General features: G+C 32.0%; 5 protein-coding genes across 8 annotated transcripts in view; 2 read left to right on the top strand and 3 right to left on the bottom strand.

The window, feature by feature from the left end:
* Positions 1-1,695: 1,695 nt before the first annotated feature.
* Positions 1,696-5,022, bottom strand: LOC140046146 (transcription factor IIIB 50 kDa subunit-like). The gene is made up of 2 exons (XM_072090687.1): positions 4,840-5,022; positions 1,696-4,304 (listed from the first exon to the last, which is right to left on the bottom strand). Exon 2 carries the CDS (start codon positions 4,290-4,292, stop codon positions 3,168-3,170), a length of 1,125 nt encoding a protein of 374 aa, XP_071946788.1. The 5' UTR covers positions 4,293-4,304; positions 4,840-5,022; the 3' UTR covers positions 1,696-3,167.
* Positions 5,018-12,742, top strand: LOC140046147 (ras-related protein Rab-24-like). 3 transcript variants are annotated; one of them, XM_072090688.1, is made up of 9 exons: positions 5,018-5,160; positions 5,600-5,819; positions 6,127-6,195; positions 6,561-6,639; positions 8,741-8,808; positions 9,152-9,257; positions 9,412-9,462; positions 9,628-9,687; positions 10,669-12,742. In XM_072090688.1, the coding sequence occupies exons 2-9, from the start codon at positions 5,700-5,702 to the stop codon at positions 10,731-10,733; spliced, it is 618 nt and encodes a 205-aa protein (XP_071946789.1). In that variant the 5' UTR covers positions 5,018-5,160; positions 5,600-5,699; the 3' UTR covers positions 10,734-12,742. The 3 variants fall into 3 exon arrangements, with proteins under 3 accessions (XP_071946789.1, XP_071946791.1, XP_071946790.1); XM_072090689.1 differs by having other exon boundaries at positions 5,028-5,074; XM_072090690.1 differs by lacking the exon at positions 5,600-5,819 and having other exon boundaries at positions 5,020-5,160.
* Positions 12,743-12,854: 112 nt separating this feature from the next.
* On the bottom strand, positions 12,855-16,221 carry LOC140046144 (uncharacterized). The gene is made up of 6 exons (XM_072090683.1): positions 15,883-16,221; positions 15,253-15,501; positions 14,963-15,113; positions 14,369-14,490; positions 13,615-14,031; positions 12,855-13,321 (listed from the first exon to the last, which is right to left on the bottom strand). Exons 1-6 carry the CDS (start codon positions 16,073-16,075, stop codon positions 13,110-13,112), a joined length of 1,344 nt encoding a protein of 447 aa, XP_071946784.1. The 5' UTR covers positions 16,076-16,221; the 3' UTR covers positions 12,855-13,109.
* A 65-nt stretch (positions 16,222-16,286) lies between these two features.
* LOC140046145 (26S proteasome non-ATPase regulatory subunit 4-like) lies at positions 16,287-20,836 on the top strand. Of its 2 annotated transcripts, none has more exons than XM_072090684.1 (11): positions 16,287-16,349; positions 16,891-17,031; positions 17,218-17,329; positions 17,498-17,584; positions 17,748-17,816; positions 18,003-18,064; positions 18,313-18,481; positions 18,575-18,695; positions 18,906-19,073; positions 19,704-19,774; positions 20,371-20,836. In XM_072090684.1, the coding sequence occupies exons 1-11, from the start codon at positions 16,324-16,326 to the stop codon at positions 20,566-20,568; spliced, it is 1,224 nt and encodes a 407-aa protein (XP_071946785.1). In that variant the 5' UTR covers positions 16,287-16,323; the 3' UTR covers positions 20,569-20,836. The 2 variants fall into 2 exon arrangements, with proteins under 2 accessions (XP_071946785.1, XP_071946786.1); XM_072090685.1 differs by having other exon boundaries at positions 16,289-16,349; positions 20,389-20,831.
* Positions 20,837-21,639: 803 nt separating this feature from the next.
* Positions 21,640-25,777, bottom strand: part of LOC140046151 (uncharacterized) — a 28,187-nt gene continuing 24,049 nt past the window's right edge. The window contains exon 9 of the mRNA XM_072090697.1: positions 21,640-25,704. Coding sequence (XP_071946798.1) covers positions 24,325-25,704 — 1,380 coding nt within the window. The 3' untranslated portion in view covers positions 21,640-24,324. The remainder of the gene's footprint in view (positions 25,705-25,777) is intronic.

Genomic DNA, 25,777 nt, shown 5'->3' with positions numbered 1-25,777 from the left:
ATCTGAAAATGCAAAATGTACTTTTCAACAGAATTCATCTCTGAATAATAATTGCAACTGAAAAAGTTAATTTTGTGTGTATTTTAGACTTCAAGACGTCAAGACACAGGCTTTGTATTAATATAATATCTACTTTTGAAAGCAAGCCTGATTTAGATTTAGTTTACAAACTGCCAGTCCACCTTAAAGGCCAATTTACACCGAGCGGTAACGGTAATAACAAATATGGAATCTATGTTATTCCTTATCCATTTACACACAACGGGGAGCGAACGGGTGGTTTCCGCCGCTCAGGATAGATACAGATTCTAGGTGGGAAAAGCTATGCGCGAATCGAAAGTGTTGACTAAATTCGCAGGCATATCTAAAATGACGGGAGAAAATGCGTAACCAATCAGAACTCAAGAATGTTCGATTTGCGCGAATATGTTCAATAATGGAAAACAGGCTTTATGCTTTTCCATTTTCATATATTCGCCTCAACTTTCCTAGCTACACCAGAAGACGGTTGAAGTGTAGCATATAATGAAACGTTGAGACAATCTCAGCCTTAGTTCTGTTGACGAATAATCTGACTTATATCTATACTATAATATTCATTTTTATACTATATTCCAATTAATTATATTTTAGTTATTATAGTTTGTGATCACATTTAAGTGTGGTCTCTCTTTGAATCAATATATATTTACGATAATCAATAGAGAAGTTATGAGAGATATTTGGCATCCATTTTATTATTTAGCGGTCCACTTACAGTATCCATCAAAGTTTAATGGTATCTGAGACACTGAACTACTTAAAAGATTCGTTCGCTGAGTAATTTATGGCCAACATACATGATCATCTTCTTATAGCTTGTAAATTTCATTTTAATGATGCCGTCTATAATAAAAAAAAAACATAATGGGTCTAAAGAAACGACAAAAAGAAACAAAATATAATTGATCATAGATTGTGTTAGGTGTCCGTTATAACATGATTAACAGCCACAGTGTGTTACCATGACAATTACGCTCCATTGGGAGAATGTTATTGGCTAGCCAAACGAACCATGTGACATAGTAACAAACAGTCGAACAAATGGTAAACTGGCCCCAAAACATCATATTTACCAGAAGTTTCTTGTAGATGAATTAATCGCTCCCACTGGTAAGATAATGCATCGAGATCAGTCGTTGATTGGCTGAAACTATAATTACGCGCCATGCGTCACTGCGTTCTTATCATCCATTGGTTTATCGACATTTGTACTTATTTGAGAAAGCAACCTGCTTTATTAATGTTCCTTTTGTAAAAAAAGAAGTGATTGTTTAAATCGGATTCTTCGACGAGGAGGAGATGCAAGCGAATTATTTTACAATTAGTAGTTTGATAATAAAGTTGTCATTCGTTGGAGTAAATGGGTCAATTGTCAGCACATGTGTCACGTGTACATGTGTAAAGCATTCGATGATATAATTAACTAATATGATATACACGTGGCAGCAGTCGGCCGACTATAAACATCAAAACTGTTCCGATTCTACAAGCAACATTAACTCTTAGTTTTATAGTACAAAACCACTCCTGTGGGACACTTTGCTGGGTCACGTGACACTTTGCTGGGTCACGTAGGTTCCTCCTCAACGGGGGAGTAGGAGTTCTAACTGCATTAAGTAAAATGACAATTAGTTTTAGATGTTTATTTCATTTTCAAACAAAACAATATTATATGAAAACACCAAATATTAATATTGCTATAGAATACAATATTTAAATATTATCTATTATCATAACATACGGTAACTTTTTTAAACGTAATATTACACATAAAGCTCTGTCCACACTATCAAACTTTATGTGACAAAATGTGATGTGCCCATATACGGACATAATGATAGCATATCACTACCATATTTGGATACATCACACTTTTTTGGTCAATTAATCAATCAATCAAAATCAATTTATTTCATAAAACTATGTACAAAAAATGTCAAGAAGTTATGGAAAAGGGAACTCGAAAAAAGCAAAGCTTTTAAGTCGAGACCCTTAGAAAACCAATAAGTTTGATAGTGTAGACAGAGCTTTAAAGTCGTATCTTTCTCAATTCTATCAACTTACTTTTATCGAAATATATTTTTAGAACTATTTTAAAGTAACTTTCTGCTTTAAAAACTTTAAAAAAAATTTAACTCCCAAACTAAATTATTTCAAGTACAGTAAACATAATCCGATATACCCATGTGACTCATTATTTGGTGGGCATAGCAAGATCATGTGATAGGACGCGTCATGCAGTACTTACTTTAAAGTGCTAATTCTAGAAACTAAAGTAGCTCAGCATTGATGCATGTTCTACTCTATACATGACAAAATGAGTCACTAGTGATTTTAACAACATATCTACAGTGATCTTCACTAGATAATACGTCTTAAATATCGTTTTTTGTCATTTTAAATTAATTATTAAATCAAATTCTACCAAAACTAACGAGCTCTTGGACGATTATCAGCAAAGACAAGAAGAATAAATATATTAAATACAAAAGTAATACACGACTGACTTGGATTTACAAAAAAAAAACGGAATAAAAGTTTGTTATTAAAAAAGAATTTGTTATCAGCTACTGTTTTATTACATATATCTGACTAAACAATGATAATACAATATGGATTTAATGATAGCATTGCGAGAGTGATCAATATAAAGAAGTAAAAACTTTTAATCTCGATCAAGTGATGCTTGATAGAGGGCGCTATGTAATCACATTGAACACAGCCATTTTGATTTACATAGATTATAGATTATTGTTTTCATTACTTTTTTTTAGTTTTTAATGACAAATTTCAATAAAAATTAAATAATACTGATGTTATTTTCTATGCTTTTACATTATAACACCATTTCATGTTTCTTTGTTGGACTGAAATGTTTTTTTTAATTATTTTTAAAGTATAAAGAAGATAACTGGTTTAAGCTAGTAAAGCAGTTAAAAACTGAAGTTCTGTTTATCATAAACCCGTTCTTTTATCTTAAAAGTGGACTTTGTTAAATATTATATTTTTTATTTTAAATATGCAAAAATATTTTCTTATGTGAAAAAAAATTTAAAACAAACATAAGCAATATCATTGTATTAAAACATAGTTTAGGATTTGGTGTGATAAACCAAGAAATGTTATCAAACTTTGACCTTTTTTCTGGGAGGTAATGATTCTAAATAGTCATCAAAATAAATTTTCTGCATAGCGACTTCTTGTTCAGATTTTAAGTACATATGCAGCTGGTCCTCAGGTAGGTCTTCATCTGTCAATTCTTGTGATTCTGAAACTGTTTTTGGATCTTCTTCCATCTTGCCTGGAACTACCTCATCTTCATCATTGTCATCAGTTATTTGAAATTGTGAAAACAATGATAGCTTGTATTTCATGATATCATTCACATACAAGCCAATTCGGTTACGGTTAACGGTGTTTGATGATTTCCACGGAATTGCGCACGCAAGTTTAAACAAAACATTTTCAATTTCTCTAACTCTTGTCTTCCAAGTTTTTGTCTTTCCTGTCAGACGATTTGAAAAATCTGTAATTTTTTTTTTGAAGTTTTCAGGTACTGCTCTCCATGCAACATATGCCGCAGCTATGATCAAGTGGATAGGCTGTCTTCCAGAAACTAACCATGCTTCATTTGATAAACAGCAAATGTTAAGAACACTCTTTTCTAAATTCAACTGTTCAAGTCCACTTTCTTTAAGATATGTTGGAATAATTTCTTCTAATTTCATAAACTCCAAATTAATACCTAAACAATTCACTAACTGTTTGAACACAGTTCCGAAATATTCACGATGCACGCTACACAAGTCAATGACGTAGTTTATCGTCACCGGCCAATTGTGCATTCGGCAAGTTAGATAAACGCAGGATGCACTAAGTGCACGTTTTTGTTCGCTGTGTCGTTTGTAAAACTCTTTCATTTCAAATGCTTTATAGCTGTAGTCTACGGCCTGTTTCTCCATCTCTACACTAAATTTAAATTGTTTGCAGAATGTTTTTACCATTTCTCCCCACATTATTTTCGTTTTTGAAACATTTTGATCTAGACATGTAACTCTACGATTGCGTGCCAATGCTTTTAAGTTCGCACTGCTGTGAAAGATGGGAGCAGCATCATGATTTTCTTCATTGATGTCGTTATCATCGATGACTGTTCCGCAGCCACGGCAAATCAAAGTTGTATGTCCATTAATGTTTTCATTTTCAACATCAGTGGAGTTGCACTCTGAACAAATTGTAACCTTAGACATTTTTCTTTTTATCTATAGATAAAAATCATTTTATACCGCATAAATCATTGTATACCGCATAAATCATTATATCAAAACCTTACTAGTAAATAACATTTGTAGACAAATATACTTATTAATATTGAATAAAGTTTTGAATTGATAATAAATGAGTAATATTTTATTTTTATAATTATTTAAATACTCCAATAGGAATAAAAAATATATATATTTAATTTATATATAAAGCCTTGATTTAAAGGAGAGACGTAGGCCACAGATAATTTGATATACAAATTGTTTCTTAATCAACACACCAAAGATGGCATTTCATGTTTTACCTACTGCTTCAGTAGCTAGAGCTAGGCCTAGGCCGTTCTGCCTATCTACAGACTATAAATTCCACTCAACCCAGAGAGTCCGACAACGTTTGGTCAACGTTCTCGAATCTCAATCAGAATGATAGGATATGCCTAGCCTACACTAGACTTAATATTATACTGTAATACTACTCAAAACAATCTAATTATTTACAGCAAAAATAGAATCCTAGGCTTTTATTACTTACATTACAGGTCTAGCCTAGGCTACGTACCACCATTTAGGAACAATATCAAGGTAAAAACTGGGATTTTCCCACGCCATCGACCATCTAAATGTTGCCGCTCGCACGTCGAATCATCGTCGATTACGTCATCATCGACGTCATGATGAGTGTGTCATAATCATAACCTTTCACCTTTTTCCTCTGGCTAGGCTGCAAAAAAAAAACAAGGACTGTCATTTTTGAGTCATAAATAAACGTAGGCTACAATAATCATCGATTGTCACATGCTGTCTGGTCATCGTATCTTAAACTACACAACGTAATAGTAGATCGAATTAGGCCGTAAGTATATTAACTAGGCCTAGGTCTAGAGACTAGGCTAGCTAAATAGGCTAGGCCTAGGCCTAGCTAGGCCTACTTCACTTACTGTATTTTAGTGTGTACTCCTCCCTCCCTGGTAAGACACCATCTCCTTGTTTTGAACCGCGCCCTCTCTCTGGTTTATCCCAAACACTATTCCTTTCCCGGCCCCCTACATACACGGTACGAGCAAGTAGTACCAATACTTTAGCCTAAATCTATCTAAAATAGTAATATATAATTAACACTAGGGCTAGCCTCCTAGTTTTTAGGCTACTGAATCCCGTACTATTTCTATTTAATCCTGATTTAGCCTAGTCCGTTACAAATGTTCTCACATTTGGGATTCTTTTTAAACAGTATGACTTCTGTAGCCCTAGCCTAATTGTGCTAAATAACTTAATAATTTTTATTATTTCAGAAATATGAATTCCTGACTGGTTTACCTAGAAGTTTGCCAAAGTACACAGTATTAATATTATACAAACAAATTTATATTCTGAAGTTTACAAAGAAAAAGTATGAGTGGAAGTCGAGTAGACCTCAAGGTTGTTCTTTTAGGCAAAGAGTATGGAGGAAAAACTAGTTTAGTAGAGAGATACTTGCATGATCGTTTCCATGGTGATGTACCTTATCAAAATGTAAGTTAGAATTTAGATACAATCGGCAATGCGGGGTAATGGATATAACCATGGAGTAATTTACTCCATGATATAACATGTAAACAAAGACCTGGTGGAAGCATTTCATTGGTTGTTTTGAACTAGTACTACTTTTTAAAATTATCCAAATCAATATCTCACACATGCTCTATAGAAAACCTCATTAAACAATGTAAGATCAAATAAAAAATAATAAATGCTTGTTCATTATTAATGTGTTGAAAAACAGCGACAATTGTATTGTTTTCATTAGTAATTATAAATTAACCTTTCTGTTTACCTATAGACAATTGGGGCTGCATTTGGAGCTAAAAAAGTGGATATTGGAGATCGTACAGTTACCATGGGAATCTGGGTAAGTAACTAGTTTGACAAAAAAATGTGTGTGATGTGCCCAAACATGGTAGTGATATGCCCAAATATGTCCATATTTGGACACATCACATTTTTTGTCACATATAGTAACAATGATAACATTTTTAGAATTGCTGCTTGGTGGTATTAACAGCCCATAAAAACTTGTGTAGAATTTTTAAACCCTTATCGTGTCAAAGGCAAGAAAATTGGCATTCAGAACAGAATAATATTTATTTCCTGTTTAAATTCTGAAAGCACCAACGTTTTGTATAAATAAATAAAAGTGTTATTTTAAAAATTTAATAGTTAAAACTTATTCTATCAATATTCAGAATGAATCATGTTGAATTTGTTTATTAACAGGATACAGCTGGATCTGAACGGTATGAGGCAATGAGCAGAATCTACTACAGAGGTGCTAAAGCAGCCATTTTATGTTATGGTAAGACTGTTTTATGAGGTTTACTCAGTATAGATCTGATTGAGTGTACCCTAAGGTAATTGAGTTTTTTAGTGTAGTATGAGGTATACTGAGAGATCTATTTGAGTGTAGTAGTATGAGGTCTAATTGAGTATACCCTGAGGTCTGTTGAATGTAGTGACATCAACTTGAGTTTACTCTTGAGGTCTTGAGTGTAGTAATGTATATTTGAGTACTGTAGTGTGAGATCTACTTGAGTGTAGTGAGAGATCTACTTGAGTGTAGTGAGAGATCTACTTGAGTGTACTGTGAGATAGTGTAATGTGAGATATATTTGAGTGCACTGTACTGTAAGATCTAAAGTATTTGAGTGTGATTTAATTGAATGTACTGTGAGATCTATTTGAGTGTACTGTTTGAGTGTAGTTAGGCTTATTTGAGTATACACAAAGATCTGCTTGAGTGCTGCAGTGTGAGGTTTAATAAACATAGTGTGTAGTACTGTACATTGTAAATGTGGTATCTACTCAGTGTTCTGGTAGTGTGATCATTTTAAGGAAAAACCAATATGGATTTAGTCATGACCATTATAAAATAATAGCTATAAATAAAATGGCAAGTCAAAGGCTTTTGTAATCTTACCATGAAATGTCGGCTATATAAATAAGATAGTGCTTGACTGTTACTATTGTATTTATGTAAGGCTTTTTGATATGTCATATCAGTGCAATAGATACAGTGTATTCTGTAAGGTACTGTAGTATTTCACCAGCTTGACTACCTTCACAAAATACAATACAATTAGTTTAATTAAATATTTATGAACTAGCCAGTGTCTCTACTGAATTTCCTTCCAGTTATTTTATAATAAATCAATCAAATAATAATAATAATTGTTTTTAGATCATACATGTTTAGAAACATACTTCCATAATAATTTGTCCAAAATGGATTAAAATTATGTTTTACTTTTAATTTATAATTTTAAAAAAAACACAACTGATAGAAAAGAAGGATATATTAGTGAAGTTAATGAGTATAGTAGAACTCCTTCATGACCCCCTTAATGTCCCCTGAGTAGGGCTAGGCCTTATTGCACCTCATTTCACAGGATTGTGTTCCTATGATAAGAATGTCCCCATGCATGAGTGTCCCAAAGTAGGTGTTCTACTCTGAGTTTTCAAAATTGCACTGTAGGGTATATCATTATGTCATCTAAGCCTTTCACTTTTCTTTCTATGCATATATTTACTCCCGTATTTACTGTATACTTTTTAGTAAACTTTTTTTTATCACCTATTAGGCACTTATCCAACAATTTAAAATAACAAATAATAATCACTGACCTACAGCATAACAGGTGATGACCCCTAAAGTGACCCCGAAAGTGACCAACCTATATCAATATAAATTATTCATTATTTGTGAATCAATTTACATTTTACAAGGACCTAAGTGTCAAATATGGAAATAAAAGAACAGTTTCAATAATTTGCTTATGGTGTTTGATTTAATGAAAGCAACACTGTGATTGTTTTACTTTTAGTTTAAAAATGTAGAATCAGTTCTACTAAATAAAAAAAAACAATGGAATAAATAAGTAAAGCTCTGTCTACACTATTAAAATATGTGACAAAAAACATCACACTTTTTTTGTCAAACTAGTTTGATAGTACATGGATGTAAGGTATACAGATTTGTATACTGCGTCTGTTCTGTGCCAATTTGCTTTTATCTCCACGTTGGTCGGTACAAGTCTCGCTAAAATTTACAGATTTTTCTTTTCACTGTAAAGAATCAAATATAAGGAAATGAATGTGCTAAAGTAAAGTTAAATACATAACATAAATAATGTTTTAAATGTGATTATTTGAATACATTGAATTACAACAAAAGCTATGAATTAAAACATTATATAAATCACTATTTTAATTACATTAATGGTTAATGTGGTATTTACATTATTACATACATATCAATCTCTGCTGTACATTTATGTCAGTTACTCGTCAATTTTTTATTGATATACGACGTGCAAACTAAACAATTATTGGTATTGAAAGATTAATGTGTTTTTATATTGCGACATCTGATGTGACATCTATAATTCTTAAATTTTCAGATTTGACCGAGAACGCCAGTTTTGAAAGGGTGAAATTTTGGGTTGATGAACTTCTGAAGAATGAAGAGGTATGAATTTAAAAATCACATAAATTTAAATTAATTGAAATTGAAAGTTGTAAGTTTTAAAATAATAATTATATTAGTAATAGTATTAACTGCTCATTCATTTATTTTCTTTTATTAGTAGTAATAAGAATGTGATTGAGTATTTAATAGTATTATAAATATTTTCACTATGACGATCTATTTTGAGAAGATTGTTTCTAAAAAACAATTCTTTTATTTCAAATTATATTTTATAAATGGATTTTACAAAAGGAAATTTAATTTATATTTGGTAAAATTAAATTATAATGAATCCTTGAAAAATAAACTCAGTTTCATTTACTTTTTGTTGTGAACATTTCAGAATTGTAGAATATATCTATGCGGCACCAAAGTGGATTTAGTTGACACTGAAGAGAATAAAAAAAACAGAAAGGTGGATTATCATGAGACCACAGACTATGGCGATTGTAAGTCAATTTTGTTGTTCTTATAGAGATGTATTGTCCCACAAAAACATGAAAAATTAAGATTAATAAAATCACACTTTAAATACAGTAGTCCATTTTGCAGATTTAAAATTTTATTTTTGTTTAATATATTCATTTTATCCTACAATAATAGCTATAAAAGCAAAGGTGTTTGAAACCTCAAGTAAAACAGGACACAATATTAGTAAGTTTCATTTTCATATTTTTCTTTTTCCATGTAAAATTTTTACTTGACCCTGGATGATTCAAAATACATAATTATTTTACTTTTATTTTTGTGGACACACAGGCAAGAGTTGAAACACAGAGTATTTCTTTTATATTTCTTTTATATATTTTGATATTGCAGAAGAATTGTTTACCTCAATAGCAAAAGATTATGTTGAAGACCCAAGGAATAATGAAGAAGGTAAGACATGTATAGTAATACTGTACCCTCATTTGGGGCAATCCTATTCAAGCCAATCTCTATTATGGAAATACTTTACCGGAAAATGGACAAAGGCAATATAATTTATGACACCAAGGGCCAACCCATGTTCAGGGGACTTTACTTCACTTTGTGTCACTATGTGTTCTATACAGTCCCTCAGTAATTTTGAACTTGCATTGTCCAAATACTGCAAACTGCATTATATCAAAAACCATCACTATAATATATCTATTCTCAAAGCTCACAATAAATTCAAACAGCAATTGATAAATAGTTTTTTAACCATTATTTTAAAATTCCATCCAATTGGTTATTTTAAGACATTGTGTTATTTCTGATGCCGAGAAAATTAATTTTAGTAATTTAGTAAAAGTAATTTACTAGCACATTACATAAACAGTTATTTTTCCGTAGAAGTTATTTACTAATTTTCTAGCATTTAAATTACAACCAAGAAGATAACTATTTGTATTCAATGCAGAACTTGTAACGCCACGTCAACATGAAAGAAAAAAAAAATCAAATCTGTTCAAAGTGTTATAGAGTAGGCAGTGCAGTAAATCAAAAATGGATTCATTTACAATAACAAGCTTTCCATTTAGTAATTTGAAGACTTATGGGATTGACTGTTGACTCCTGGGATGTGTGACTGCCCCTTGGGGTTCCCAGAATGCAATGTTTTATTACAAAGTGTCAGATTCTAATGCATGCATTATCAAAACATTAAAAAAAAATGTTTTATTTTTAAAAGATGTTGATAATTTATTTCTAAGATATATATATTGTAATTGATGTTCCCAGAGTGCTTTAAAAAAAAATACAATTTAATGCTTTTAATAATACCAATATGTTTTATTTATTCACTGAATTATGAAGAATACAGGTCAGCTTTATATGGAAAATTATTTAAAATATAATCTCTATAAATGAAAATTATTATATGTAATACTTTTTCAGATGTTTCACCAAAAAGCCTTGATTTACAAGAAGATAAAACAAGATCTAGAGGGTGTTGCAGCTAATTAACTAATGAACATTGATTCGACATTTGATTTAAAACATGTAAGCCAATGGCAGGTATACACTTGTCTGACAGACACATCAAAACTGTGATGTCCAGTGTATGTCCACTTCACACTGACCACACATTATATGTAAAGTTGTTGAAAAGAGTACAGCTCAACTTTTTTTTAGAAATATATAAGCATGTCTGTTGAATAAAGATTCAACCAATCAGAACACAGATATTTTTCAGCAATAAAAATCTTGAAGTGTGACAGTTCAATCACTGGACTTAGCCAACTTCATGTAACTGATTATTTGAAGAAAATAATTTTTTATGGAAAATTAAATAACCAGACCTAAATTCCACTATCAGCCAGTCAATTTGTTTCAAATACTGAAAGCAAAAGGTATGTTTATCTCATAAAGCTAGGCCTAGGCTGTAAATGATTAGTAGTAGGGGGCCTGGCTAAATTAATGAAGAGGACTTAAAGGCTATGGGCAGTGTACGATAAATTTTTGTGGTGTCTGTCAGTCAAATGTATAATATTGTATTCTCATGCCTTGCTTCTACAATAACAATGATATTCTTCATTACTAATATTATGATGTATTTAATGAAACATTTATGATGTAATAAATTCCTTGTGCAATCGATTTTGAACTGCTTAAAAAGAAAAGAAAAAAAATGAATTATAGAATTACGATGATAGGATAATGAATGTTTTCATCCATCCTATCACTTGCAAATTTAAACATCCTGAAATACAATAGGCTTGAATGAATTTTGAACCAAATTTGGGACGCAACATTTTTGAAGGACCACAGAGTGGCTTGAGAAAAAATCATCAAAAAATAAAATGTCGAGATGAATGGTGTTTGATGTTAAGTGGTATGTTATGGTTTGATCTTGCTGAAAATGATTGTAAACCGACCAAACTTAAATGTAAAATCCTGTGAATTGTGATGCGACTCAGTGTCATCTGTGTTATAAAGGGGAACTGTGCTGAATTTGTTTCGGTGGATCATCGGCGCAATTTTTAACCTTCAAAAACAAAATTACAATGCTATTTCCAGAGACCTAAAATGTTCTTACCTCAGATTTATAGTTAGTCTAGTTGGGTTGTTGAACCGTGGCTTAGTCCTGGTTAACCGGATTTTAGGCCACGAAATCTAAACTTTGCAGAACGCTGATCTAGTGCAGATTTTTTTTTCAAGATTTATAATATTTATCAATCCATTAAATATATAGATATGAACTAGAATAATAGAGGGACCCATGTTATTATCATATTTACATGTTTGTGCCAAATATAATATTTGTTTTTGTCTGTTATACTGTACAGTACTGCATCAAATGGCTATATTATACACAGTGTGGTATTGGTTGTTATAGAATTGCTGAAAATGTTGCAGAATTATTTTGTCCATTTTGTATCCAAACTAAACCAGATTATTATAATGAACATCTAATAGCAATCTTTAGTAACGTTCAATATAATGACTTCAGTTGATGTGAGACTTGATATTTTATCAGCTAGGTTTTAGGTTTCGTAAAATTGAGTCAATTATATAAATCAGGGTTCGTAAAACAAAATATGATCGTAAAATCCTTATTAAAAGTCAAGTAGACCATTTATGTAACCTAGATAACAGTTTTTATTATAACGTTCTGTTTTGGACAATTTTATTGCAAAATTTTTTTTTTATTGGTTAATAATACTAAATCTCTAAACTTTATATGTTAGGTAATTATTTGTTTAGTATTATATTTTAATTTGTTGAACAAATAAAAAATAAATATTAAGATTACATTATTTTTTCAACATCAGTTGTTTTCCTTAAATTTCTTCTGGTAGCTATAGTTGTATGCTATAAGAACCTATGGTCATGAGAACCTGGGGGGGGGGGGGGGAGTGAAGCAGAGTGAACCACGAGAATATATAAAATAAAAATATATAATTAAAACCTGCTCTTCTAGTATGTGCTTGTTCTCCTTGTGTTGTATATTTGTTATCCTTAAATAAATGGCCAAAATGTGCATCAATTTGATGGAATGATTTTATTGCTTGAAAATATATTATAATATATTCTAATCTATAATAATTATTTTTTTATCTTGTGTGCTAAAAATTAAAGAACATACACCAACTCAATTCTCAGATTTTTTATTCAAACTTAGATTACAATAATAATATTGGAATTAACTTATTATTTCTTACAATACCTAGAGTAGTAGAAATTATAGATATATACATATGGGGAGGATTGTTTGGTTTATCCAAAATATCGGGAGAAATTTGATTTTGACAGAAGAGCGGGAGATGACTGAAAATATTGTGAGACTCCCGCCATTATCGGGAGAGTTGGGGAGGTCTGCTAATAATTCCTTTGTGTTATGTTTTTTCTAGTGATTTCAGGCTTGTTTGGCAGTGTGCCGCGGTAGGGGTTTCACATACAATGACAGTGTTCCATGCGCCACATACAACATCTGTTACTCGCTTGTTTTGCAGCATTTTCACTTGTGTTGGTTGGTCTAAAGTGTTTGTATCATCGTGTCCAAGCTGGCCATACTTCCCCCAGCCCCATGTGTATAGATCACCATTTTCTACAAAAAAAAAGAAAACACACAGTGAAAAAATAGATGTCTGAAACCAACTTAAATTCCACCAAATAAAATTAAAATTGTAATAAATGAATGTGGCAATAAGGTTTTTCCAAAAATAGCATGCGTGATGCATGGTGAGAAGGGTTTGCGAGCAAATGTGTAGGTATGTGATTTGTTGTTTGTAAATGTGTTATGACATTTGCTCCCAAACCCTCCCCATAATGCATTGTGCAATGATGTTCCTCGCAAAATCAAGCTATTTGTGAAAAACCTTGTAGACAAATTAAACTTACCAAGAACGGCAGCTGAATGTCTTGATCCACAGCTGACCTTTGACACAGTGATGTCATCAGGGAAATCTAACAGACTTGGTATCATGGCAAACTGAAGAGCAACGTCTCCATGGCTACTTAAATCTTTGACTCGGGAACATGATGCTTCATCCTCATTTATCTTCTCACTTTCCAAAGATGATTCAAGTTTATTGTTTGATTGTGTTCTATAATTTAGTATTTCATGCTCTGATTGTTCAGCTTTATTTTCTATATTCTCGGAACTCTTCTCTTGCGTCTCTTTATCACAATAAGTTGGGTAATAGCTGTCTGCGGTAATAAATTTCTTATGTTGTGCTTTAAGCGTTGGTTTTGATTTCATTGGAAATCCTAATTGTCCCGATTCATTCCAACCCCAAATATATATATCACCAATAGCTAGCAATAGAAATGAGAACAGCAATATTGCTACTACAGTAATGTTGACACTCAGAAATATAGGTTTTGATGATAAAATCATGTAATCCTAGGCTTCTCTAGTTACTTTAATTTCATTACACAAACTTTTTAAAAATATTAATATCTCACTAAAAAAACTCCAAAAATGTTTAAATTTCTTTAAAAAATTATTGAAAACAATTAATAAACTGAGCTAATGTACTCTGATTTGATGTTCATTCCAATGCAATCCAATGTGTGAGCGATGGAGGTCATAAAAAATCAAACTTGTGTCTGTCAATTACTTTAAAGTTAATAAGAAATAATAAATCCTCACCACTGAGGGCAGCAGAGTGCCATCCACCGCAACTTATAGCAGACACTCTAATTCCTTGAAGAGCCTCAATTACACGGGGCTCTTTTTCCGAGTTTGGTATGCCATGACCTAACTGTCCTCGACTGAGAGGTAAAGAAAATGAATTGATAATTTAAAATGTTTAAATAGTATAAAACTAAGCATTTACTTAATCAGGTCAGGTTCAGATTTAAAATACAGTAATAACCTAATGTGATGTGCCCAAATATGGTAGTGATATACCCAAATATGGTAGTGATATATCCAAATATGGTAGTGATATGACATCATCATGTCCATATATGGGAACATCAATTTTCATGTAAGGTTTGATGGTTTAGACAAGTACCTCCAGTCATCAGGCGCAACCTGGTAGGCTAGTGATCTGAAGATCATGTCAAGTTTCACCCAGAAAAATAAAACTAAAACTGGTGTAGACAAGGCTATAGTTTAAGTACCTCCAGACATCAGGGTGCAACCTGGTAGGCTAGTAATATCTGAAGATCATGTTGACCCAGCAAAATAAACTGATCACCTAAATCAAACGTGAAAATAAATCAAAACAGCATCACATACCTTCCAATTCCAAAGCTATATACATCTCCTGATTCTGTCAGAATTAAGACATGTTCTTTGCCACAGGTCACCTGACAGACTCTGGCCAATGAGAGGGGTCGGTAGATGTAGTGAGAGTCAGTGTAAATTATTTCACCAGAAGTATCATCAGCTAAAAGAAATAAATGGAATGAAATAATGAAAACATGTATAGTTGCAAACAAGATGGAGGTCCCTGGATGAACAGTTGGACATTACCCTCGATGTGCAGAATATATCTTGCTGCGCTGCATAGCCGAGAAGTTTCTAACCTTTTGTTGCTACGACATGTGTATCTCCTACGCTAACTGTTTTAAATGTGCAACTTGAATCTTTAATGACTGGATCTACTTTTTCGTGACAGCCATATCCATTCATCACAGTTAGTCCTTCTGTACAGGATATTACATAACCCGCAATACCATTTAAATCGACATCAACAAGTTTCAGTTTCTTAAAATCTTCAACTGATTTTGAAAAACAACATGGACATGATTTTGAAGCGCAAATAACTTGCTGATCTGAAATAGAAGGAACAATATTTACTTATAAACATCTAACAAAGATAACTCAATAAATGCTTATATTGCAGACAATAGTCTGCAATAATTTGTGATTTTGACTAACTGTAGATCTACTTATAATAATCATTTAAAGCTCTGTCTACACTATCAAACTTTATGTGACAAAAAAATGTGATGTGCTCTTATATATGGACATGATGATGTCATATAATATTTGGGCAGATTACTACCATATTTGGAATCACATCACATTTTTTGTCTAGTTTGATAGTGTAGACAGAGCTTTAGTGCATATCCAAATTATTATGCAAATCAAAAGATTTATGAAATCTTATTACAAGTTAACCCACACATGTTATGTATTTCTTTTTAACAAACCTTTGAGCAAGTGAATCGAAGACCATTTTATTACTATCTTGAAAGTACCATTAACTAATTGTTTCCTGAAAATTTCAGATGGGGTAGAAATAAACCTACTAAAACTGTGCTTGGGTGATTGAGTAGTTGTACTAGGACTGTTGTCACTGATTTGCGCGAAACCATTGTAACCAAAACCAAACAAGGTCGACATATCTAAAGCCTAACTATAACAAAAGAAACATGTTATGATTTTGCAAGTGTTAATGTATTTTAAATCAACAAATCAATTAAAAACTGCAAAGACTTTGTTTGGATCAGCAAAAAAAGACAAACGTTTGTTTACATCTTTTCAACTTTGACCCAGGTACTTACTAGTCTTGAAAGCAGCCTCCGATCCTTTTCCCTCTCTATACTTTGTAACGACTGTACAATAGTCTATTAACAAAAATTTAAGACAAAATGGTTCTCGAAAGTACAATAGTCTGGTAAGATTAAATGCATTTATTTCTATGTAATTAACATATTTGCAATATATTATTGTTTAGCAAGACTTTTTGTTTATTTATATATCTTCAATCAAAAAATTACGTTTCATTTTAATTGAATAGTCATAGAACTAGTAGTCGTAAATAAGTGACTTTGCAAAATTGAAGGCTAGGCCCGGCCTAGCGAGGTAGTCTTGGTCTTTTAGAGGCCGCCGGTACCAATGTTGTCCTTGTTGATATCGGACTTAGATAGGCTTAGAGTATTATGTTCAATAATGGACTTAGCCAGAAATAAAGACTCAATTATGTCTGATTGTGTAGGTTAGGATAAACGTATTTTTGTTAAATATGAACAACAAAATATTGTTATATTTATTATTGTTTTATAATTATTATTTAATATTATTAATATAATTAATATTATTATTATTAATAGGCCTATTTTCATTTTTTTTGTTTAGAGGAGGCCAGCTATAAGTATTACTTATTAGGCCTATTATATATTAATTATATTAAAATTGTCATCATATTATATTTGCAGTGTTGACACCAGTGAATACATGAGAAATGGTGATTTTGTACCAACTAGAATACAAGCCCAGCAAGATGCTGTTAACCTTGTCTGCTCATCAAAAACACGATCTAATCCAGAAAATAATGTAGGATTGATAACAATGGCTAAGTATGTGTACCTTGGAATACATCCCATTGTAAAAGTAGACAAGGCATAGAAATATTGCCATTTAATATATAAAGATGATATTTATTTTTGCTTTCTTTATTATTTTTTGCCAATTAAAAAAGTAAATTAATTTATTAATTAGTTTTATAAAATCAAATAATTTTAACAAACTGTTTTTATTTGCAGTGTGAAAGTGTTGGTAACTTTGACAACTGATGTAGGTCGAATCCTGGCAACTCTACATCAAATGCGACCATCTGGAAAGATGACCTTCTTAACAGGAGTCCGAGTTGCTCATGTAAGTTGATCATTAAAACAAACACTGCCCTCACAATGTATGACATAAATGCATGATGCTCTTGGACTGTATCAATTAAAAATTATAAATTATTATTAATATGTAAAACTTTTCCTTTAAACCCACAATAAAATAAATGTTTTAGACAAGATATTAATTTTGTTATAGCTTGCACTAAAACACAGACAAAGCAAAAACCACCGAATGAGAATAATTGTGTTTGTAGGAAGCCCTCTAGAGTCTGAGGAAAAAGAGGTAAGACGATTTATATTATTTCAGAAATAGTATCCATAACATAATTATATTAGGAGCTAGTAACTATTATATTATATTATATATCTCCTTCACAAAATATTTAATGAAAAAGCAAATACGTAATGTTTAAATGATGCTTATTGCACTTGTAAATTTTCTGTAGCTCCTGAAATTAGCAAAGAAACTGAAGAAAGAGAAAGTAAATGTTGATATTATCAACTTTGGGGAAGATGTGAGTATAATTGATAAAATCATTCTATAAAAAAAATGTGAATGAAAATGTAGTTAAAGTTTCTACTACTAGACAACTACTTTTCTATTAGTACTCAGTTGGTAGTGTTAATAAGACAAGAACCATTGTTTTAGTTTGTCAAACTTGTCATCAATTTCATTATTAATCTGTTCTTGTTTGGTTTAGAATGTCAATACTGAGAAGCTGACTTCTTTTGTAAATACAATTAATGGAAAAGAAGGTACAGGGTAAGTGGTATTTCTAGATAAATTATTACTTATGTTCAATTCTATCCAAAAAAACAATGTTATATACCAATAATTTTGTACAACTATGAATTACTGAGTTATAGTGACCTATGTTGCTCTTTTCCTGACCGGTTAATGTTGTTTATATTTGTTCTAATATATAAATGATATCTTAAACAATATTCATGTATTGTATGAGAAATAAATATTATTCATGATAAATGAAATTTCCAATAAATACATTTCAGGTCGAACCTTGTAACAATTCCCCCTGGCACATTGCTTTCTGAAGCGTTGAGACAATCTCCTATTGTTATGGGTGAAGATGGATCTGGGGCAATGCCGTCTATGCCTGGAGGTTCTGGCGGTGAATTTGAGTTTGGTTTTGATCCTGCATCTGACCCTGAGCTGGCTATGGTATGTTGCAATCCAATTCACATTTATTATCATGTGTGTGAAGCCCTGTCCACACTATCAAATTTAATAATGAATCGATCTTGTTAATAACAGGCTTTGAGGATTTCAATGGAAGAGCAGAGACAACGCCATGATGTAGAGAACCTACAACCTAGTATAGAAGAGACAGCTATGGTGACGAATGCACCTACTAGTGCAATGCAAGTAGAAGCAGGTTAGTCAGACTTAAGCTCTGTCTACACTATCAAACTTTATGTGACAAAAAAATGTGATCTGCCCATACATGGACATGATGATGTTATATCACTACCATATTTTGGCATATCACTACCATATTTGGGCATATCACTACCATATTTGGGCATATCACTACCATATTTCTATTAGATTAAAATTGTTTATGACTTTATTGTGTTAACTTTAGATTCAGAAGATGCGCTGTTAGAACAAGCTTTAGCAATGTCAAGAGATCAGCCAGTTAGTGCGGACACAGCTGATACTGACATCTCACCAATGCCAGACTTGGGAGCAATGACAGAAGAGGAACAAATTGCATATGCTATGCAAATGTCACTACAAGCAAGTTCTCTTGGTAAGTTTAATATTTGACTGTGGTTAGTAGGAGAGTCACAATATATAATTTTGCATGTGTTATCTAACACAGTCCTTTAGGACATCCCTATTGAGGGGACACTTTTCCGATAATAGAAAAGAGGAGAAAGATATGTTCTGATACTACAGCCATCCCTATTCAGATGATCTCCCTAATAAGGGGAAATTTTCCCAATAAAATGACCTTATATTATAGCCATACCCGATTAAGTAGGCACTTTTCCATGAAATGAAAGTGGTGAAATATAATTATGTTTTAATACAACAGCCATCCCTATTCAGATGATCTCCCTAATAAGGGGAAATTTTCCCAATAAAATGACCTTATATTATAGCCATACCCTATTAAGTAGGCACTTTTCCATGAAATGAAAGTGGTGAAATATAATTATGTTTTAATACAACAGCCATCCCTATTCAGAGGACCCTCCAATTAAAGGACGTGGGTCTCAAAGTTGTCCCCTGGCCTTATATAGGGATATACATACAGTACTCATTTTTCAGAATTTTAGTTTTATGCTTTGTGTTCTTAAATGTATTTTTGTTCAGTGGCATCACGTTAAAGAGAGAAAAAATAAATAAAATAATAATTGTTCTGGTTTATCAACAGAATTAGCTGATCTGGAATCAACCGAGTCAAAAGAAACACCAATGGATACCGATTCATCTAACCCAACACCTGTAAGTAAATTATTAGTGCAAGTATGGATGCATGCATTATGAATAGTATAAATATGCATCTAAAGCTCTGTCTACACTATCATAATATCAATATGTGAAATTAAATCAGAAATGATCCCTCTACCAACCAAGTATCAGTCAAGCTGTTTTATATCCATCTAGGTCATTAAATTATTGGGGTCAAAAGTTATCACACCTCTTTTGCTACTCTATTGGCGCACTAAAGCTCTGTCTACACTATCAAACTTTGTGACAAAAAATGTGATGTGCCCATATATGGACACCATATTTGGGTATATAACTATCATATTTGGGCACATCCCATTTGTTAAAATAGTTTGATAGTGTAGACATAGTTAAGTTTGTTTTGATGGAATTATAATGGGAAGTTTATCTTAATACTATGATTTACGATGTTGAAACTTTTAAAAATAGTAATATTTTAATACATTTATTATTTCAACATATGAAGTGCATTCAAATTTACATACTTTTTGCTTCGACAAATTTCTTTTATCTACAGTTATTATATATTATATCATGTCATATTGTGTCATCTTTATTATGTAAATATATGTTTTAATTGAAATTAATAGTTGTTACAATGTTCACAGATGGACGCTGATGCTGAAGACCTTGCTGAGGTCATGTCAGATCCCGCATTCCTTCAACGAGTCCTACAAAATCTTCCAGGTGTTGATCCATCCAGTGATGCCATTAGGAATGCAATGGGATCCCTCACACAACAGGACGAATCAAAAGAAACAAAAGAAGATAAAAAAGACGGACAATGAAACCTTTCCTTATTTCTTTTTTTCCAATGTTTAGCACAATATTATGCTTTTCAAATAATGTACCCTATCAAAACATAGTATTATGATGATTCTGTTAGGTATATAGTGTACACTGGGCCACCTTGGACTGTTATCTAATTAACAGGAAAAGCTGTGTGTTATTTTCACTGTGATTCAATTGACAACATGAATGTTATTAAAGTAAAATGAAAACAATTTTGTTTGTTTATTTTATGTGAATATTAAACATAACTAGAGGAATAAAAAGAAATCATGCTTTTTCAGTTGCTGCTTCGCGCTTTTGGAATACTGTTCCTAAACAATCAAATCACACCTCTTTACTGAGGCATATGAAATGAATGGATAAATAAAAGAAATTGGATACTAAATCAGCTATAGTATGTGGTTGTTAGCGCCTAGAGCACTTTTATTAAAATTATAACAACATGAATTTTGGCTCAATAACAAATCATAATATTGATTTCAATTGGTCAAAAGTTTGACCTACTCTGAATGTACTTCGAAGTAGATACTAACATCAATATTGCTTTCTATATTGTGATATTGTGGTTTTAAGGTTTTGAAATGCACAGTTGCTCTCGGAATGCCACTGGTTTTGAAACATTTTGTTTATTTCTGTTAAAAGAACAGTGATTCAGTTTTTTTCTGATTAGTCTTCATATTATCCTGCTGAAATAGTACATTTTCAATGTGAAAATGTTTGCAGTTTCTTTTAGATATTGTGGATCGTAATTTGTGTTTTTATTTGTTGCTTCTTGGTAGGTTGATCAACTAGCATAGGCGTAACGCAGAGACCAAATGCCCCTGGTTTAAGGTCTCTAAAAGGCCCTCTAATGCTGGAGGCTTCTGCCGTTTTTAGCCTTTTTGGGTGTATTTTAAAGCAAGCTTTCTTCCTCTAAGCCCTGCCAAGAGTGCTCTTAGCCATTACACCACTGCTAGAATAGTTGTTTAGCACCTGTTTGGTCTTATACTTCTGATTGTTTTGTAAGAGACATTTATCCACAATTACTGATGTGAGAGAAGGAAAAGAAGACTCATGAAAAGTAACGAGTGTTTTCAAAATGCTATAAATTTAATTATGTTTATAAGTACATATGAGTATACAAATGTACACACATAGCAATATAGTGGTGGATATTGGAAATAATACAATGATGAAGATATAACATGTTATATTATTATTATTATTGCATAGATAAACAACTTGATAAGCATTTCCCAAAATTAAATTTTAAAAATACTGATGAAAACATACATATGGTGCATTTATACTATACATCAAATGTGTTTACATATTTAGCTTCGTGTATGGAAGACAATCTAAATTGTTATATTATGTATTGTTTTATATATATACTTTTTTTTTTCAATACCAAAAAAAAAAACATGGAACTAAACAATTTATTGGCAATTCTTCAATTGAAAAAGAAATGAAAGTTTAAAAAATTTATTAAACTACAATGAAAAAAGACCAGAACATTTTTCATTTTAACATAAAGTTAATAAAAATGTTTAATAATATATGAATTACTACATTTCTATAAAAATAACAAAACTATAATTTTTTTTTAAGCCACACACAGGCGATTTAAGGCACTTAGTAAATATTTGAATTTTCATAGGCAAACATCAATAATGGATTTTGTTTCCCTAAATAAGCCTTAGATTATACCATGGTTAAACCAACAATAGTTAACATAATATACAATGTTTGTTGCCATTTATCTGCTAGGCATTAAACTGTAGGCCTATCTGTTGCAAGGCTAGATAGCATGGATACACAAAACAAGCATAGATATTATGTACCGGATTGAATATGTAAAATACCAAACCTGCATAATTACAATGGAAGACAGTATTGTCAATTATGAAAGCACCATGTATGGCAAATATTAAAATGCAAACTAAAGCTCTGTCTACACTATCAAACTAGTTTGATGTGCCCAAATATGGTGGTGATATGCTCAAATAAGTATCTTTATTTTCATATGGGCACATCCCATTTTTTTTTGTCGCATAAAGTTTGATGTCCTCAAATATGGTGGTGATATGCCCAAATATGTATTTTCATGTCCATATATGAACACATCACATTTTGTTGTCCCAAAAAGTTTAATAGTGCAGACAGAGCTTAACTCCATACAGTAACTATATCAACTAGATATAGAACATAATATTGTTAATATTATATAAACAATTATATATATAAAACTTTTTTTATCTATACACCATTGTGTATGTGGTACACTCTTTTATTTATTCTATACTTGGAAGACAAACTTGCATATGTCAGTATTTTGGTATTTTCATCAAACATAGATAGATAGCTGTATTATTGCTTGAATTTATTGGTCCTATTTATGTGATGTCATCAATATTACAAATTTAAGGCACAAAATATCATTAATTCCACTTCTAATTCATATTATAAAATGAACATTATGTTCTGTTTAACACACTACTATTAAAATAATTGTCATGACGTATATGAGATCTTTCAATTTACAACCACCAAGGGCCTATGCACATTGTGTTCTCACCTGCACATAGAATCCCAACCTGTGCGGAGGAATTGAGTGAGAATTGACGTCATCCAATGTTCCTACATTTCAACAATAAATGAATTGTTAGATCATCACAAATCAAAAGCTCTCTATTACAGTATGTGTATAAGGCAATTCTATACCTCATTTTATACAAAATGACAACTGTATAACTCCAATTATAAAACACTTTGAATGGAGAGAACTTAGTGGAAGACTTAGCTTTTTGCATATAAATACTCTCTTAAAACCTGATAAAAAATTCATTTTAAACAGAATGTGATGCCATTATGTTCATTTTCAAACTGGCATCATAGAGCAGTCAAATATGTGTAGACTGTGGATACTGGTGTGATTCTGTAAACATGTATGGGGCCTAAATACAGTAAAACATGCATGGCATATGAATAACGTAAAGTAATTCAACAAAAAAGTTAATATAATTCATTTTAAAAATTACAATATATCTGTAAATAATAAATAATATTGTGTAATAATACGTTTTTTTCATAAATAACATAATATAATTTAGTTTTTCAAAATAATATTTATGTAATTTATTTTTTTCATAAATAGCATTATGCAAATTTATACATTTTTTCATAAATAACATTTGTAATTTAATGTTGTTTTATTACATATTACATGGTGTATCTTACTTCTGAGCATTAATATAATTAGTTTGTTTAATTGTTTTTGTTTTAGTTTAATAATATACACTTGGAATGCATAGTTTATTGTTTACAAACATACTAGGAAGGAATTGGCAACCATTTTATTTACATAGTGATACAGTATATACAAAGTTATATGAACAGAAGTATATACCCATACAAGAATTTTTACAACACTCTTAGTATTGTACTCTGTTCTAGATTTGAATATAAGCATGTACTATACATTATATGAACATAATTATACACCCACTATATAGTACAATACTTCGTGCCTATTAATATGCTCTGTATTGTACTATGTTCTATATTTGCCTAAGTATAATATAGGTTTTAATATACAAGCCTGTACTATGTCTAGGCTCTGATAACATAAGTGACAATACAGATGCATACTAGGCCTGTACTATACCACATAACTTTAATACCAAACCTTACTAATGCCAGTATGGTAAGCATATTCCTCTTTATGCATTTGGTCTGGTGTGTATCTGCTGTGCAGATCTACTAAAAATGTACTATGCCCTGTAAACTGGGCTTTGCTTTGCATCAGAGGGAACCCGTGTCGATGTGACAAGGCTAGCACTTGTGAAAGGAGGTAGAAACATTCTTTGTCGTAGATAGTCCGGAAATGTGGCAGTTGGGTCATGTCGAGCTTGCAGAAGCTGTGGGTTCATCAACGGTCCAGATATGAACCTAGGCATAGGTGTGGCTAGAAGAGGTGATTTGATATCTGGGAAGACAAGGTTGTTATTTTGTGTTCCTTCCACTAGCCCAGTAAGCGGGTTGAAAGTCAATGTAGGAACCTGTGGCATAGTGAATCTTGACGATTCAGCTTGCGCTCCTTTCAATGGCGAAATTTGACTATTTGGAAGTGTTGGTCGCTTCCTACTATCGATTACACCTTGTGTTATCGATCCTCGTGAATCAGGGGTCATTTTATATTTGTGTGTTTTATGAAAGTGCCTATCAGCATGTTTGCTATGCTTAGAGCGTACGCTACTCTCATTTCGACGGTTGTTACTTGGATGATGTACATTATTTGTAGATCTAACGAGTTTCACATTCGTTTCCGAAGTTTTTCTCTTTTTAGGAAGACTAAGATCACATGGTTCGTCCTGTTCTGGAACACTGTAAACGTGATTTGCTACCGACCCATTACGTACGTGTGCTGTGTGTTTATCGGTGTCCATTCTAAATTGGGGATGGTTGTACTGCGACTGTAACATTTGGGTACAATTGTTTTGCATAAGAGCAATTTGTTGATTGGGCGTAAGCATCATTTGTGGATGCATATACAACATTGGTGATATTAATCTAGGTGTTATAATGATGGTATCCTCTGGTGAACTTGATACAACTTGAGGTTTACTTGGACAGTCTTTGCTTTCATTCTCAACCTTGATTTGAGAAGTAGCTTTTTGCCTTAGAATAAGATCACACTGCTGTACCATACCAGGTTTATCTGACAATTCCTCTTTTTTATGCGTATGCTGAATAACAGAAGCTCGCGATGTAGTTGCTTGACTCTTTCCAGAAACATTCGCAGCGGAAATTGGTTTGTCCACTTCGTGCTTGACAGGTTGAAATGCGTTTATAAATTGAATGCCCGGGTTCGGGATTGTATGAACAGTCGCTGCTTGCCCTTCTTGCTTGATGGTTGCAAAAAGTGGCGTCGGACTCATACATTTTAGGATGGGATAAGAAGGTTGTGAAATTATTGAAGTTTCAGTCTTTTCCGGGGCTGATGCTGCAGCTAATGCTAGTGCTGGGGTATTTTGAAGTTGCATAGAGGCTTGAACTGGAGTTATTGCAATGGCTTGACTCTCAGATTTTACTTGTACGATGGCCATGTTGTTTTGACTCACAGGTTTATTATTTTGTAGAAAAGCAAGTTGCTGAAATTACAAAAGAAAATGGAACAATGAAATTAAGAAAGATAACAATACTAATTAATGTGTTATCTGCTAA

This window comes from Antedon mediterranea, chromosome 4, assembly GCF_964355755.1.
Source record: "Antedon mediterranea chromosome 4, ecAntMedi1.1, whole genome shotgun sequence".
Taxonomy (NCBI): domain Eukaryota; kingdom Metazoa; phylum Echinodermata; class Crinoidea; order Comatulida; family Antedonidae; genus Antedon; species Antedon mediterranea.
This window is presented reverse-complemented; position numbering and strand designations above follow the sequence as displayed.

What these genes read in the sequence shown, in the direction of transcription:
- LOC140046147 (XM_072090688.1), top strand. Translation starts at nt 5,700, where the DNA reads ATGAGTGGAAGTCGAGTAGACCTCAAGGTTGTTCTTTTAGGCAAAGAG. An exon ending in GTGATGTACCTTATCAAAAT is followed by an intron (nt 5,820 to 6,126) that starts GTAAGTTAGAAT and finishes GTTTACCTATAG; the next exon opens with ACAATTGGGGCTGCATTTGG. An exon ending in CCCAAGGAATAATGAAGAAG is followed by an intron (nt 9,688 to 10,668) that starts GTAAGACATGTA and finishes ATACTTTTTCAG; the next exon opens with ATGTTTCACCAAAAAGCCTT.
- LOC140046146 (XM_072090687.1), bottom strand. Translation starts at nt 4,292, where the DNA reads ATGTCTAAGGTTACAATTTGTTCAGAGTGCAACTCCACTGATGTTGAA.
- LOC140046144 (XM_072090683.1), bottom strand. Translation starts at nt 16,075, where the DNA reads ATGTCGACCTTGTTTGGTTTTGGTTACAATGGTTTCGCGCAAATCAGT. An exon ending in ACATGTCGTAGCAACAAAAG is followed by an intron (nt 15,114 to 15,252) that starts GTTAGAAACTTC and finishes TATTTCTTTTAG; the next exon opens with CTGATGATACTTCTGGTGAA. An exon ending in GCACTCTGCTGCCCTCAGTG is followed by an intron (nt 14,032 to 14,368) that starts GTGAGGATTTAT and finishes TTCTATTGCTAG; the next exon opens with CTATTGGTGATATATATATT.
- LOC140046145 (XM_072090684.1), top strand. Translation starts at nt 16,324, where the DNA reads ATGGTTCTCGAAAGTACAATAGTCTG. An exon ending in CTGACCCTGAGCTGGCTATG is followed by an intron (nt 18,482 to 18,574) that starts GTATGTTGCAAT and finishes TGTTAATAACAG; the next exon opens with GCTTTGAGGATTTCAATGGA. An exon ending in TGCAATGCAAGTAGAAGCAG is followed by an intron (nt 18,696 to 18,905) that starts GTTAGTCAGACT and finishes TGTTAACTTTAG; the next exon opens with ATTCAGAAGATGCGCTGTTA.